Genomic DNA, 16,978 nt, shown 5'->3' with positions numbered 1-16,978 from the left:
TTTAATATGTTTTTTATTGAAGCACCAAGTGCAAGGAAGACAAATTAAAAAGATACAATCAAATTTGCATATGACATAAGTGATGTAGATTACAATGGATATTGTCTAAAGGCCCCCATACACTGGACTGATTTGTCCTAAGGACAAGTCGGACCAGTTTGCCCTTGAGAGCCCCCGTAGCTCCCCGGGAGGCTCGCATGCGATCTGGCAATTGATGTGCCAATTTTACATGCAATAAATTGCATGCGGGATGCAGCTGCTGAATATTTTGAAATGAATAACCGGATGTTGATTGGCTGAGAGAATTCTCTCAGCCAATCAGATGTGAGGCCGCTGATTGGCTGAGAGAATTCTCTCAGCCAATCAATGTCCACCCAGTCATTTCAAAATATTCAGCATCCCGCCCGGATGCCTGGCAAAAAGCGGCTACAAGCTTCCAGCTTTCTCATTTCTATTGATAGAGTTATAATATAAGTTTTCCACATGATAAAAAAAACTTTTCCACCTTCTTTTCTTTCTCCAAAGAAACCTCCACCCAATCCATACGAAATAGGTTGAAAATTTTGCTTTCAAATAAAGACAGGGATGGTATTGTTGTGGATATCCACTCATGGAGAATAGTTTTTTTTAGCACCAGCACTTATGGCTATTAAAAAGCATTTGCATCCCTTTGTAACCTTAGCAGGGATAATTCCAAAAATTGCCCAAGCAGCGTTGAAAGGCAGATCATTAACTTTTGACATAATGAGTTTTGGCATAATGTTTAATTTGAAGCCAGAAACCTTTAACTATCGGGCAAGACTATAGACAATTAAATAAGTCTGCCAATTCCTCACCACACCTGTAAAATGTATGTGATGTATACCTTCCCATCAAAAAGCTTTGATGAGGTGATAAAAAAAGATCTATGCAGAACATTGAGGAACATTTCCCTATACATAGATGAGGTGATCAACCTACAGGAGACGTTATAAGCCTGCAACAAATCTCAAACTGTCAAATCAGAAAAGTATTGAATCCACTGAATCATTCCACTAGCGGTGGACTTATGGTTTATATTCGCTCTAAAGCAAGTGTAATAGTATGAAATCGCTTTTTTGATGATCGGTGGGTCAGACAATAAAGCATCTATTTGGTTGCTCCAATCTATGTCTGTAAAGGAGCTGACTACTGTACGAATATAATGTTTTGTTTGCCGGAAGGACAGAGGGATATCTGTAATGCCAGATATGTGATATGTGTCCTGCCAGTTACTCGCCAGATATTAAACGGACACTTAGCATTGCCTTGTTGAATAGGTATTGGTATTTTAAAACAAATATCTTGGGCCAACATGCAAAATACTTTTCTAACAGTTGTTATTTGCTAAACAGACACACATTGATGGAAATAAAAGAGTTGCTAATGAACAAAAGTACAAATACTATTAATCACAGAATTTTTACTTATTTAATCATTCAAATGTAACAATGGTTTTAAAATTATCTGTCCAACCAACTACTAATTTGCTGGTTGGAACTAAAATAGATAGGGTACTGTTTGGGAAGGCTTACTGATATTTGAGATTTAAAGATTGTCCTTTAAGCTTTCATGCACCATTTTAATACCAGAAATGAATAGGCATTTGCTCTTCATCGCAATGAGAAATAGCTGCCCATTCTTTTCGTTCCCACCAGTGACATTTCATATATACCCATTCAGATATAGAATCTAGACTCTCTCTGAGTGTTTTTAGCTGTATGAATCCTTTAGCCTGTTCTGAAATGAACGCCTTCTACGTGCTGTCTCATTTTGTCAACCAGCTTTGAAGTTTTTTTTTATAAATACAAGGAAATAAATTATCAAAGTGTGTTTGCCAAAAAAGATAATTAGTTTTGCATTTAATCCTTTACACTTTCAGGTTTATCTAGCAGGCTTAATTAAGGACTGTCATACTATTATGTGAGCATGAGACTACAGTAGGTTACAGCTAATCGGAATGTTCCCTACACAGAATAAATTGATATAACCATGAGAGAATAGTTATGTCAAATCATATGTATCTTTGTAATGCTAAATCCAGAATTGCTGGTCAAAATGGGGGACGGAGGAATATGGATGGATATTGTAAGCCATGGAAGGAATGATACTGATCCATTGAACTGCAGGTTTAATGCCAGTCATCAGGTGCAGCTTTCCAAAGCCCATTTGATGAGACAGCCTTGTATGACACCCGGAAGCAATGTTCTCAGCCCAGCTTATTTAAGCATGTTGGAAGCTTCCGATGGCTAGAACACATATAGTAACTATTGATGGTAATACAATCAAAATAGTTTTGATCACTTGATTTGATGTTGGAAGCCCATCAACCAGTAGATGCCAGGCTTACGATGTCCATACCCTAAAGGGGGCGATGGGACAGATTTTGAAAAATGATGATGAGCATGCTATATTATGTAAAGAGTGGCATGAGAAAGAGAATGTCCATATGTGAATGCCCATACCATGTATTGTATAATGTAGTTATATTGGTCAGATAAAGACATTGGGGGAAATTTCTACTTCACATGTGATGTTGCTATGGGCAACCAATCAGAATCTACTTCTTATTTATTTAGCACCCTCTAGAAGATAGTAGACAGGATCTGATTGGTTGCCCATAGCAATGTCACATGTGAAGTAGAATACACATCTTAGTAAATTTCCCCATCATGTTTGATCTGAAATGATACAATAGATGTCCTGGAGACAGGAGTCTAAAATTAAGTGAATAAAAAACAAATGCTTGTATTTAAATGTAGGGATTATCAGCAATCTACATCATGAGTTAGGGGATTGCAAACACACAATATACAGATGTGTCCACATCGGTGGCATACACATGTGTAGTGTAATAATAATAATCACCCGGCCTACAAATTCACAGCAGTGCAATCAGGTCTGAATTAGTACTTGGCCTTTTAACCCACCCCCATTTTCCAGAACGCCAGACGTCCATTTTTTTTTCTGTGATAAAAAAGTTATCTGATGTCACATGAAAACACATAGGAATCATGAATCTGCAGATCTATGTGATTTTGTGGTTGGAAATCACCATTTAGCTTTTTGCTGTTTTGGACAGGTGCTATAGGTGCTATGTTATAGCAAAAACTACAAGGTATTTATTGGTCTCAGATAAAAGAAAAATTATATATACATATCTGCTTTTAGTTCACATTCTTTCCATTTCAATGCAAGTGGTACAGTAGCCATTTACTTGGGGTTTTACACATGTGCAGTAAGGGAGATTCCAGAAAAATGGCCCTGAACATGAACAGTAAACTCTAGCACAACGCAAGAGAGAAAGGAGGGAGTACGGACAGAGCCTGCACATGGGTCCTTTCGTCTCTTCAAACGCCCTTGGTTAAATAACAATTAAATAGTGCACATACAGAGTGAAGAATGAATGCGAGCTCAAGGCCTCTTACAGTAAAGGCCCCCATACACTAGTCCGACTTGTCCTAAGGACAAGTCGGACCAGTTTACCCTTGAGAGACCCCGGGAGGCTCGCTTATGATTTGGCACTTTATGTGCCATTTTCACGTGTAATAAATCACATGTGATTTATTGCATGTAATATATCCCGGGAAGCTGCAGCAGCGGCGGGGCAGGCAGCAGGGTCCGAGCAGTGGCGTCCAGGCAGCAGCATCCAGGCAGCAGCGGCTTGCGAGCTTGTAGTGGTATTTGCCGGGCGGCGGGGGGGTTGGAGTGTTGCTGAATTTGAAAACATGTTTTGAAAAGACTGGCCAGATGCTGATTTGGTAAATTCTCTCAGCCAGTCTTTTCAAAATATTTTTTCAAATTCAGCAGCACTTCCTGCCCCACCGCCCGGCAAATACCACTACAAGCTCCCAGCTGCTGCTGCACGCCCCACGGACCCCGTCGACCGGACCCTGCCGACTGGACACCGCTGCTGCACATAGGGGTTTGCCAACTGTGCTTTTTATCATGTGCCACTGATGAATCCGATCTGATACATTTAATATGCAGCCCGTCCGAGGATGCGCATCGGGCCAGAGAGGATGTCAAACACATCCGATTTGGGCAGATTTCTTGTCCCAATCGTCTGGAAATCAGGCCAAATTGGACAAGTGTATGGGCACCTGAAGATGTACTATATATGTTCTGAGGGTGTCACAGGAGTAAAATAGTAAACATTAGTGGTACATAAGGTTAATGGTTAAAACCCCTGATTTGGCGGGAATTGCATGTGTAAGGAAGTGATGTAATCACTACAACACTGCCCACTACCATGCCATTAATAATCCCCACACAGTGATCCCTCTGACTAAAGTCTACTGAGAATAAAATAGCAATGCAGATATTAACGCCTGCTGAGCTGAGTTCTCCTTCAACAAGGAATTCTGCTGCAGCTCTGCAATGATTGGCAGCTGGCTGGTTCAGAATGTAGATTAAATGTAATTCTCTCATGGTTGGATTAGCAGCAAAGCAAGAGAGATGAGGGGGCTTTATAATAAGAGCATACATGCATTTTCTATGTTTCCTCAGGCTTTGGGTTGTCTGTCTGGTAACTAGATGTACAAAACAGAGTAGCCTAATTACTTGAGAAGTGCTGCAGAAGTGTGATAAATAGAAAACCCACACAAGTAGTTATGCAATATGGAGACTATGAACACAGATGTTAATATTTATTTCATTTTACAAGGGGTTCTGTAACTAACAAAGTAGCAAGTAAGTTAGGCTCATCATCTTTAAATAGAAGCTGTGAATGGTGTGTGTGTGTGTGTGGTAGTGGTTGTGATATGAATTATCACCTGAACTGTGGGAGAAATGCATGAAAAATATATCTCCACCTAAAGTAATGGAGGATGGGGTGCTATATACACCTACCTCCCAATTGTCCCAATTACAGCAGGACAGTCCTGCTAATTGGACTCTGCCCCCTACTGACTCACTGGAGGGGACAGTTGGGGGAGCCGGTGATCATCGCTGCTCTGCTCTGCAGTCATTTCACTGTCACCTAATGCATCTCAACATACCTCCCAACATTCCATTCCCTGGTAATGTATGATTGTCATCACCTGCGGTGGAACACCTTTCTTATCAATTACCTTGTTCAAAACAGATGAAGGTAATCATACATTAAGTGGGAAGTCCAGGAGCAGAGCATTGTGTCCCTCCAGGAGAGGGTCAAGTTGGGAGGTATGCGAGTGAACTAGAATAACCCCCTTAATGTTATTATTTCCAGAGTGTTCAACTCTACACTGGCATACCTCCCAACATGACCCTCTCCAGGAGGGACACAATGCTCTGTTCCTGGAGTTTCCACTTGAGGGGCGGGATGTATTAATATACATCACCGCCCCTCGCCACGCAGACGCCGCGATGCTACCGCATATGTACTAACATATGCAGCTAGCATTGGGGTGCGGTGACGGAGACCCCCTAGATACCTGTAATGTGGTGTGCGGGGGTCTCCATCACATCCCGGTGGCTGTCAATGTCCTCCTCCCCCCTGCAGCCAGATGTCCTCCCGGCTGTGACACCTGCTGGGGAGGAGGAGATCGATGGAGGACGGGAGGGAGGGTTGTGCGGACGGCGTGCCAGCGGGCGGCGATAGAACCCATAGGCTTCTATAGGGTATCACCACCCAGAGGTAGCGATACCCTGCCCGGTGGAGACGGGGCGGACGGGTAATGGTACATAGGAAAATGCTTTAAAACCCCCGGTTTACCGCATTTTCCCTTAAGTACATCCCGCCGAATGTATGATTACCATCACCTGTGGTAGAACACCTTTCTTTTCAATTAACTAGTCCCACACAGGTGAAGGCAATCCATAAATTAAGAGGGAAGTCCAGGAACAGAGCATTGTGTCCCTCCTGGAGAGGGTCATGTTGGGAGGTATGTCTCAACCTATATGGTCAATGTACTTTAGGTGGACAGGGTAAAAAGGTTGACAGATAAAAGATACAGTGGGCAGTGTTTGACAGATCCACTCCTGTACAAAAGTCGACAGGGTCAAAAGATCAACATCAAAATGGTCAACACACAAATGATTGATAGAAGATGCCTACATTTTTGGGGTGTCATTTATATGTTTAATCATATGTGCCCACAATCAGTGCAGGCACTCTCACAGGCTCGCTTCACTCACCATGCTTCGGGAAAGTTGTCTCACTCCGCTACCACAGGTTATTCTTCCCAGTCATAGCCCGTGTGGATAGTAAATCAAGCAAAAGTTTGGATAACACACACAAAAAAAAACACAAGAACTTGTGTTGACCATTTGTGTGTCAACTATTGTCATGTTGACCTTTAGAACCTGTCAACCTTAACCAATGCCTAACTTTTCCCTGTTGTCTGTCTGACCTGTCTGAACATTTTGTACCTTGCAAAGAACAATACTGATCCCACAGCGCAAATAACAAAATTCTGCCCAGGGTGGCACAAAGAGCCTTCACCAAAGCTCCAAATGACATATACCTGAAAACAGAAAGTAGTGTTACCAAAGGTGAAATCTATATACACATGCAACAACTCACACAATATTATGTGTAATTGGGTCCAGAAGAATACATAGTGCAATATTGTCTTAAATGAGGAACGTGATTTTATTTTCATACATTGCCCTCACATAAGGGGTAATTAATGCGCATATATATCACACTTTTTTCTCTCCACTTGATACTGACTCTATCGACACCCATTTTAGGACCCAAGGATGAAGTGTCCATATCAAGTGGAGAAAAAAAAGTCTGATATGCTGTATATGGGCATTAATCACGCCTTATGTGAGTGAGATGTATGAAAATAAAACCACGTTCCTCATTTAAGACAATATTGCACTATATTTTCTTCTGCTTGAGTTTTTTAGAAAAAGGACTCTTGGATCCAATTACAAATAACATTTGGTACCTGTCGCCCTAATGTATGTTGATCATACAGTGCCAAACTATTGACAATCGACCTACCTATCTATCAATCTATCATCTGGAAACCTGTTACCTAAAGGCAAAAAAAAAAAAATGGAGGACAATATAGGCCAGGTGGTTCTTATCTTGTGTTTCAATCATGCAGTCAAGCAAGAGATCGCTATTATAACCCAAAATGGTTCATGGGGAAAACCTCAATACTGCACAAAGCTGATTGTCAAAGATACAGGTGGGGGATGGAGGATGGCACAATCTCTAATACAGCACTGCCTGTGGTCACAGAGAAATGTCATTATGCGTAGGTGTACCATCTGAATCATAATAATACAGCTACATATTTCAAGGCAACATATTGTTTTCTGTTTTTGGCCTTTAATTAGCTCACTCTCATACATCTTGAATGACTATTATCTGAAGGCAATTCATTTTTAACAAGGATGACAAACATTTCATTTCAGCCAGTTAAGGACAAATGTATTAGTCACATCACATAACGCTACAGGTTATGAATATTAAATAGGTAAGTCAGACAAATAACATCTGATATGATGTACTGTAGCGTATGTATGACCTATTACTGTACTTATAACATAAGCAATTGCCAGTAAAACATATTAGATTTTCAACCAGAAACAAATGTTAGGCCAAATCAGGCCATAACATGGAACTTAACTTGACAGAAAGTATTTCATTTTGTATATGGGCTTCTCTCCTCAGCGCTGTGAGAGGGATCTGATACGAATCCCTCCTGGAATGCCCTGGGGCCGCTGGCCTCACTCTGCACATGGGTAGAGGGATTCTCGCGACACAGACCCCTAAGTCCAGGGACCAGCGGCCACTGCAAAGGGCAGATTTTATCAGGAACATTGCCCCTAGCATCGATAATGGCATATGTTAATACATTAGCATTGTCGCAATGGGTGGTAGGATGTAACGCAAGTGGTTGGTACATTCTGCCCATAGGAGGAGATTTAGCAAAGCTTCGAGATAAAGCGGAGAGTTATAAAGTACTAGCCAATCAACATCCAAGTGCAGCTGGTGGAGATGAAGGTGTAGAGGGTAGTTATACAAGAATAAAGAATCAAGGTCATGTGGCGGACTGAAGTCAATTTGGTTGTTGCACAAAGGGGATAGTGAAAATATTAGTTTATTGTTTGAAACTATATAAAGAAGCACAGAGGGCCAAGGACCGGGAATTGATGGCGCCAAGATATAGCGGAAGTGAAAGGGAGGGTGTGCCACGTGATGTAGAGACGTGAAAAGCTAGTAAAATGCAATATACAACTTTTCCCCTAAAACGAAAAATACAGAAAAAATATATACAAATAACCAAGTTTGTCAATTTGGACTATCAATACAAAAGTCCTCAGTTAGGATGGCAGGAGAAGAAACTCATATAAGTTGGGAGAAAAAGACGGTATGCTGCCCTAGTCCCTTTATAAAACAAGCTATGTGACATCTTTCATTTGAAAGATGTACTGTATGTGTCAAATTACCAGAGAAGACCGAATTATTGAATATCCACATTACTTTACAGTGGGCCATAGTCAGAGGTGCATGCAGTGCCGATATTTGCGCAGTTGAGTGATTCTTTGCTACTGCAAATCGAGAAAAATTCTATGTAGGAAACCCTTACCCAGGGCGCATCCACATACAGTACAATATCGCTATTACCTGAGCTGGTTTCTGTAATCCACGGAGGTGCAGGGTGGAGACTGGGTGGTAAGTTAAAGCCATCACAAAATTAGGAGGTGTCATGGGCTGTATGAGAGTGGCATAGGAGCGTATTAGCATGTGGCAACAATCTTTTATGCAGCATCACTGCCACAGTTGCTATATGTTAAGAAAGTTACAAGGGAGATTCTAGGCCAAACAGGGGCTGCTTGATGAGTTGTTTTTGTGACCAATGATGCATAAGTGATGGAGTATTCCGATCCCCAGCGCTCTTGAGCACTGCTCACAAATGCAAAGTGGGCATTGCAGAATTTGTTGTGTAGTACTTCTCAAGTCAAATACTGGCATCGGCACATTTTTGCACATAAAATCAGTGACTACTTCTGTGGCCTTTTATCTAGGTACATTATTCATCAGTACCTAAACTTATATTGTACAGTAGGGGGTTCTTTATAGCAATTATCTTAACATTGCAATATATTAAGCTGTTGATAGCACTTCTCTGCTTGATTTCTCACGCCTCCATTTTAGTAACCATAGACAGCGGCTACATGATACACATCCCTCCATAATTCGGAGGGATCCTTCTAGGGTCCATCCATTGGAAAACTGACACAAAAATACAAAAATCAGTCGTGGAGCTCAGCACTTTCATTCCAGCTCTCTCATAAAGCATCAAAGAGAATAATTAAATGCTAACAAAGCAATTATAGCAACACATAATTAAATGGTAATAAAAAACTGTTAAATGATTGTTCTATTTGCCAATAACTGTTAATTGCTATTTTATTTGAGAATGCATAATAATTAGTGAGGATAGAAAGAATGCAACTTTGTGGTTTTATATTTTCTATGTATGACTTTGAATATCCTTACATTAACATCATCAGACTTTTTTTATTTTACAAGATAAGTGCACATATAAAATATTTCTGTATACAGATAAGGCTATCTCCCTTCTCTTCGCTTAACTCTAAATGTGTCTCAGAACCACACTCATGAACTGCTCCCATTCACAACTACAGGACTATGGTATGTACTCCATTGCACAACAAGATTTTCTTCCAGGGATACAGAACTGGGACCATGGGGGTTATTTTGGGTCACTCTTTCTGATAAATTCCTTAGATGGACAAAACCATGGGCCTTATTCTGGTTATTGTGGTCCGTTCCGAATTCTTTCGGAAATGACCGAACGCCACGCTGTGCGGACATTCTAAGAATACACGCCCACAGGTTGTCCGCATCCCTTCGGACGGACTCACTAAGAAGAGGGAGTGTCTTTGGACTACATCCAAACGTGCGTGTGCGGTGGGAACACAAAGATTCTGCACGGTCTTACAGCATCCGAACGGACGGGAAGCTGGCTGTACGCACCGAGTTGGTGTATTTCCACAAACCTCACTACTCTATTCGGAACTCATGCTTCTGCAAAATGACACACATATCCAATTAGCCAACCTCATAACAAATTGATGATTTTTAAATGTAATCAATTAATTCCTAATTGATACATAAACACATTACTAGCACTTTAGATTAACCCTTACATCATGTTAAGTGGTATTACTTCATTGTTGCCCCTTTACCTGTCTTAGTGGTTCCAATTGAACCTGTGAAAAGAGTGTAATTAATCACTAATGAGTAGAGGAGCGGATTGTATTGTGGTCAGCTGAGAGTGCTTCAGGTGCAGGAGTACTAATTGGGCGAACCGAATGTCTAGCGCATGAACAAGTGCTCTCCGCAAACTGAAACTTGCTTATGGACACCGCATATTTCATGCGTGTTGGTTCGCTTGCAGTCTGTGTCCTGTCCGAATGCACGCCTACCACATTTCGTGCACTCCCACGTGTACGCCCAGATTTACGGCCAGTTTTGCCCACTTTGAAACCGCGCCCTTGTGTACGCCCATATTACGCCTATATTTCCCAAACAAATTCGGTGCAAGTTTCTGGACGGTATTGGCGAGAACGAGTGCGGAGACACTACGTTGCACATGCGCATTGCGTTGCCTATGCATGCGCAGATGGCTAAAATGCGCCCTCCGAAAGAATTCGGAATGGACCGCACCAAGCAGAATAAGGCCCCATGTGCACTGCAGGGGGGCAGATGTAACATGTGCAGAGAGAATTAGATTTGGGTGAGTTATTTTGTTTCTGTGCAGGGAAAATACAGACTGCTTTATTTTTACACTGCAATATAGATCTCACTTTGAAGTAAAACCCCACCCTAATCTAACTCTCTCTGCACAAGTAACATCTACCCCACCTGCAGTGCACATGGTTTTGTCCCTCTACGAAGGAATTTGTCAGAAAGAGTGAACCAAAATAACCCCCCATGTGTGGGTTCCCAACACTGATGGTGCATCGTCCCTCAGTGTCCAATGCTGTAACAGTGTGTCTCTCATGGAACAGTAGCCAATGGGAAGCGGTTATGCTATAGCTCTATTAGATATATATATATTTTGGGGGAAGGGCCTGATGCCTAGTGCCCGCCACCATTAGAGACCTGTGTCTATGTCAATCAGTTAGTTCTCACGGCCCCTCCTCTCTCTCTCTCTGTCTCTAGTAAGGCAGCGGTCTATTTATAATTAGTATTATTATGTGTTGAGAGAACAAAATTCATATTGAGAACAAGTTTCCAGAGCAACAAAGGGACTATACAGCGATACTGGTTGGCAGCTTCACCTGTCCAAGTCTCTTCTGTACATACGTGGCCTGACAGTATTGGAATAAACATGTGCCCTAATTGGGAGTCCATGTTGATCTTGTCATGTCAAAGTTGACCCTGTGCATGGCAACCTTTTGCTATTGACCTAATTACTGTCAACCTACACATTGGGCAGTATTCAATGTGAATACTGGCGACGTGCAGCGAATCCTGTTTAGGATTCGCTGCACATTCGCCACTGCTCGCTGCGTTCCGGAGCCTCGCCGGCTCCGGTATTCAACGAGTCAGGGGCTCGCTGCCCCTGACCGGCGAATTTGAGCTCCTGCTGAGGACGGTGGCAGGCAGGGAGATGGAAGTCTCCCTGCCTGCCCCAGAACGTTTGTCGGGGGGAGGTGGGCTCCCCGGGTGCCAGGCAGCACAGGCTGCCCCCCGGGGGTGCCAGCAGGGGACCGGGTATATTCACTACACCCAATCATGAATATGTAATGATCGGGTGAAGTGAATATATGAATATCTAATGAGCGGCTCGGCTCCGGCCCCCTGCTGGCTGGTATGTGTAAAAAAAAATTATATATATATATTTTTTTTTAAATTAAATATATATTCATGTGCTTACAGCACATGAATAAAAATAGCATGCCCCTCCTCAGAATAAAATTCCTGATTTTTTTACACCAATTGTAACAAACAAAACACTTTATTTTAAAAGTTGACCTTCCACTTCACCATAAAAAGATAGCGATTGCTACTCGGTGAATCATGGCGAAAAAAACCTTGAAATGTATTCGCCATCTGGTCATTGAATAGGGTGATTCACCGTTTTAGTCAGAAATTCGCCTTACAGCACAAAATCGCCATAAAAACCTGGCGACTCAGCCTCATTGAATACCGCCCTATGTCTATGAGAAATACCACAACCAGAGGGAAGATACTTCAGAGACAAACCACTAACGTAAAATGTGTTTGAACATGGTGTGCCACCACAATCTTAGGCTGGTTACACATCCGACCATCACACCAGTCAGAGGACCACCCCACCAACCAATTTGGTAGGCATCTGGCTGCTTGATATATCTGGCCAAACATTACAATTGGATGGGCATTTTTAGTATTCTGATGGTATCCTGCAGCAAGCAATGGCTTAGTAGGCTGGTCGCCCGCACACACAGACATATGTACCAATAGATTGGCTAAATATATCGGCATTTGTCATGCTGCAGGTCAATATGATATGCCTGTGAATTACACCTTTCACACACATTTCGGCTGTACACAGAAGCTGATGCACCTAACAATATATTGTTCACATGTTGTACAAATTATATATTGTATAGTATGTATCCAACCTTAATTTGTTTTAGGAAGATATTTTGCATCAACAACTATTTAATTTAATTGAATCTATGGGTTCCGGCTTCCTTTCATTTGCTTCTTTAAGCACTTTGAGTCCTATTGGGAGAAAAGTGGTATAATAATAATATTATTATTATTATTATTATATAATGACACTGCAGCTGTCAAATGCACCCATGCCCATATTAATACTGATAATGGGTGAAAAAAAATTATGGGAATCAGTGATCTGTACACTTGGGCTTACAGTTCAATACCTCCGATAAATACATCTCACACATCTCCTTGGTCTGTGAGAACTGTAATGATATGAAAAAAAGTGGTTCTAAACCCCCCCCACCCCACCTTAATTACAATATGTAGGAATCCTAGGTTGAAGAGAAGAGATGATGTAACATACAGTCAAATGTTCTCACCTTTGTAATACACACTTAAAAAATGTTACAGTCACATTTAAAAAACTCTATTTTGAAAGTCAAATCATCATATAAGACTTTACCTGAAAAATGCTGAGAGTCCATGGATTCTCCGTTGATGACATTATATTCTGGGGCCTTAAAGATATTTGTCTGGTAATCTGTAAAACAGGAGCATTTTTATAAGAAAATTGCAAGGTTATGGTTGTATATTTATGCAAAAAAAAAAAAAAGGAAACTGTTTATTTTTTGACAAAATTATAGACCTAAATATTATTGTTGTAAAGGAAGGTTACGTCATTTTTAGAAATGTTATTTTTCATAGTTGTATTAACTCTAGTAATACTACAGTATGTACACAATAAATGTTTAAACAGATAGTTTAGCATATTTTAAGCATGGAATTAAAATGTTTTTTTTTTCTTATCTGCCCTTCAAATCATCTCATTTTAAACATCTCTCTGGAGTTTGCAAAATGCCCATACACACTAGAAGATTATCTTTTCAAACTGGCTGGTTGGAATGAAAATCTGGAAATTTTTGGAAATAAATTACAATCAACCATTTGCTACCAAAAGCTGGAAAATGGACAAAAGCAGTCATCTGCATAAATCTATTTAACCAATTTGTCTGAATGACTATTTTTGTCTATGTTCCATGTTTAGGAGCAAGTGGTCAATTGTAATTTGCTCCCCAAAACCTCCCGATTTTTATTCCAACCAGTCAGCTTGGAAAGAAAATCTTGTAGTGTGTATGGGCCTTGTTTCAATTACATAGACAAAAGCTCACAGCTCTCAGCAGGTTATGTCATGACAGACGGTGGAGTTTGTGAAAGGTAGGTTTTAAGCTGGGTAAATACTGGACAATGGGCAAGATTCAGGCCCATTGAATTGTGTGTCTCTGTGCATGCGAAGGTGTGTATTTGCATGTGCACAGTGCTGCTGTACTAACGCCTATGGCGACTATCAAAGTTCATACAGGTAGGGGAGAGAGGGGGCGGAAACGGGGTGGCATCGGGGGAACACCCAGCATTTTATGGGATGAAAACACTGGGTATTCCCCTGGGAACGCTGACTGCCAGGGGCTGGTGGCACTCTCTTTGGTGGACTCTCTTTGGTGGACACTTTTATTTCCGAAGGGGAGAGAAATCTTTGGATGGTCGACAACCATCCAATGATTTCTCTCCCCTTCAGCTGCATGTGAGGGAATGTGTTTAAGTACATCCCCTCACATGTACCAAGGGGATTCAGTGTAGGGGAGCACGAGCATTCAGGCACTCACTAAGCAGTGAACACCCGCTGCTTAGTGAGCAAAGTTAAATGATCCCCCATGTGTGTACCCAGCGAGATTGGCAGCGGGGTGCCGGCATGAGCAAGTGTATACACAGTTGCTTTGCAGTCTGGGATGAGTGACGGTGTAACAGGGTTGAGGGGGTTAGCGGGGCCATGCTGCATTCCACAGCACGGCCCTGCTAGTGATGTATACTGTCGGCCCTGCATGCAAGGCCAATGGAGGATGACACAGACAATGCACTGGACGATACACACATTGGGGCAGATGTATTAGGCCTGGTGCAGAGATAAACTGGAGATAAAGTGGAAGGAGATAATGCACCAGCCAATCAGCTGTGTTTGAAATTTGACAGTTGGGAGTTATCATGGCCGACCATGGTCGTACCTGTTTGTACCGTAGATCGTCTGTAATCAGCAATCTTCTGTTGTTCAAATATTGCTTAAAATTTTCTACCAAAATTCAAGTGCTTACTGCATTTTGTTGTATGTAACATGTAAAAGCATATTTTACTACAAAATGAGAAATAGTTTTCAAGTTACAGAATAGTTTGCATGCCCAGGTTAAATAAATGATAACTAGAAAGAAAAAAAATAGCACCATGCATGAGAGTCAGTGCGTAATAAGGCCTATTAATAGGGTAAGGGTTGCTTTAGAATTTCGTGTAAGACTTAATAATACAGAAGAAAACAAGGATAAAGATGTCACACTTGGAGAATATAACATTATTGTCTCTGTTCTTCCAACAGTTTAATCTGTCAGCATATTATTTGTCCCCAGTAATTGGAAGCTGCAAAAGGCCAATTCTACAGAACTTTAAGACAGACCTGTTTACACGGATGTTTCACAATGGTATTCTGCATAAAGTAACACAGGAAGGAATTTTACACCATTATTAAATGCCTTTACCATTAAATGCGAGTACTTGCTGAGTCTAGTTGTTGTGTATGGCATTATGGCTGTTTTTTTCTATGTATAATAAATGTATATCTCTGGAAAGAATAATATTACCATATGTGGCAGTCCAGTCCGGACGCCAACGTGGGTGTTTGCAGAACAGGAGACAGTTGTTCAGTTTCCCCCAGGCCAAAACTACCTGGGTTTAGAACTGAGAGAAATACTGGAGAATCCCATCCATGCAGGTCCTGTCCAGGAGTTGGAGCATGCACTTCCATTAATCAGGCACACGTGTCACACTTCCTTAAAGCTCTTTAGTGCAAGGGCTCAGGGCACCTGACGCCAGCGAGTGGCCAGGTGAAAGAGGGTGGTGGGCCAGTGTGTTAGTGACAGGGAGCCTGCAAGGTACCCAGTAAATTTGCTGTGGAAAAGACATGTTTCATGTGCTGTGGAAGTAAACGGACTGCTTTTCCCTACAACTGTTGTCTTGTCTTGTTTGTCTTGTCTGGTGGAAGGTCATTTGTTTTACACATATAATTAATACCTATTAAATTAATCAGTATTGTGTGGTGGCGGGAGTTTTTCATGGCAGTTGCAATATCTGTCCTACAATAAGGGTACTGACAGACGTGATAATCAGTGGTACATTGACCAACACTGCAACTAAGACAATTTACTCCATTTACAAAGTTCTTTATCTTGTCATGTTTAGGCTCCAACTTTAAAAGAGAAATTATTTTACTAGAAAATTCTGCACTATTAAAGTTTTTGCATTTTCAATTGTTAAAATCTGGTGAAAAAAATGGCAGTTTGCTTAGTAAGTAAACTCTTTACAACTCATTATATTCCCCATTTAATTTACCTTTAAACTTGACTTGTACAAATGAATCCAGTTACCATTAGCAAAATGATTCTTACTTTATTTATTCTCAACAACCAGAGCATATTGGGGTGGGTTTGTGTGGTCCCTAGAAAAGTGCTCATACACTCACCTGCGAACCAGTTTTATATATGATTGGCTGATTGTATTCTACAACAGGGCAGTACGGATGGTGTAATGGTTAGCATTACTGCCTCACAGCACTGAGGTCATGGGTTCAATACCCACCATGGCCCTAACGGTGCGGAGTTTGTATATTCTTCCCGTACTTGCGTGGGTTTCCTCCGGGTACTCAGGTTTCCTCCCACAATCCAAAAATATACTGGTAGGTTAATTGGCTCCCCAAAAAATTAACCCTAGAATGTCTGTGCGTGCGTGTACATGTGGTAGGGAATTTAGATTGTAAGCTCCACTGGAGCAGGGACTGATGTGAATGTTCAAATATTATCTGTAAAGCGCTGCGGAATATGTGTGCACTATATAAGAAACTGCTAATAAATAATAAATAAATAAACAAATATGCACACTTATGCTGTGTACACACTGATACAATCTGCATAAGATCCAGATGCGATTACAATTTAGACTATCTGCATACAATTTACACTATCTGCATTCAATTTAGACTATATAGTGCAGATCTGCACTATATAGACAGGGCAGCCAAGACTTTCTGGTTAAGATATGGGAGCGCGCATCTTGAACCCATCTGGATCGCTTGGGATAAAACCCATACAATCTGCATGAGATCCAGATAAGATTTTGACTATATAGTCAAAATCTTATCTGGATCTTATGCAGATTGTATCAGTGTGTACACAGCATTAAGGGTATGTCCAATTACAGAGGAAACTGTTTCCGAGTGATTTAGGGCGGAAGGGATTC

At 41.2% G+C, this 16,978-nt stretch overlaps 1 protein-coding gene across 1 annotated transcript in view; it reads right to left on the bottom strand.

Moving 5' to 3' along the window:
* BEND7 (BEN domain containing 7) overlaps positions 1-16,978 on the bottom strand; it is an 83,365-nt gene that overhangs the window by 35,204 nt on the left and 31,183 nt on the right. Inside the window, exon 2 of the mRNA XM_083183117.1 lies at positions 13,110-13,187. Coding sequence (XP_083039243.1) covers positions 13,110-13,187 — 78 coding nt within the window. The remainder of the gene's footprint in view (positions 1-13,109; positions 13,188-16,978) is intronic.

The sequence above is a fragment of the Crinia signifera genome, chromosome 4, assembly GCF_055691185.1.
Source record: "Crinia signifera chromosome 4, ASM5569118v1, whole genome shotgun sequence".
Classification (NCBI taxonomy): domain Eukaryota; kingdom Metazoa; phylum Chordata; class Amphibia; order Anura; family Myobatrachidae; genus Crinia; species Crinia signifera.
This window is presented reverse-complemented; position numbering and strand designations above follow the sequence as displayed.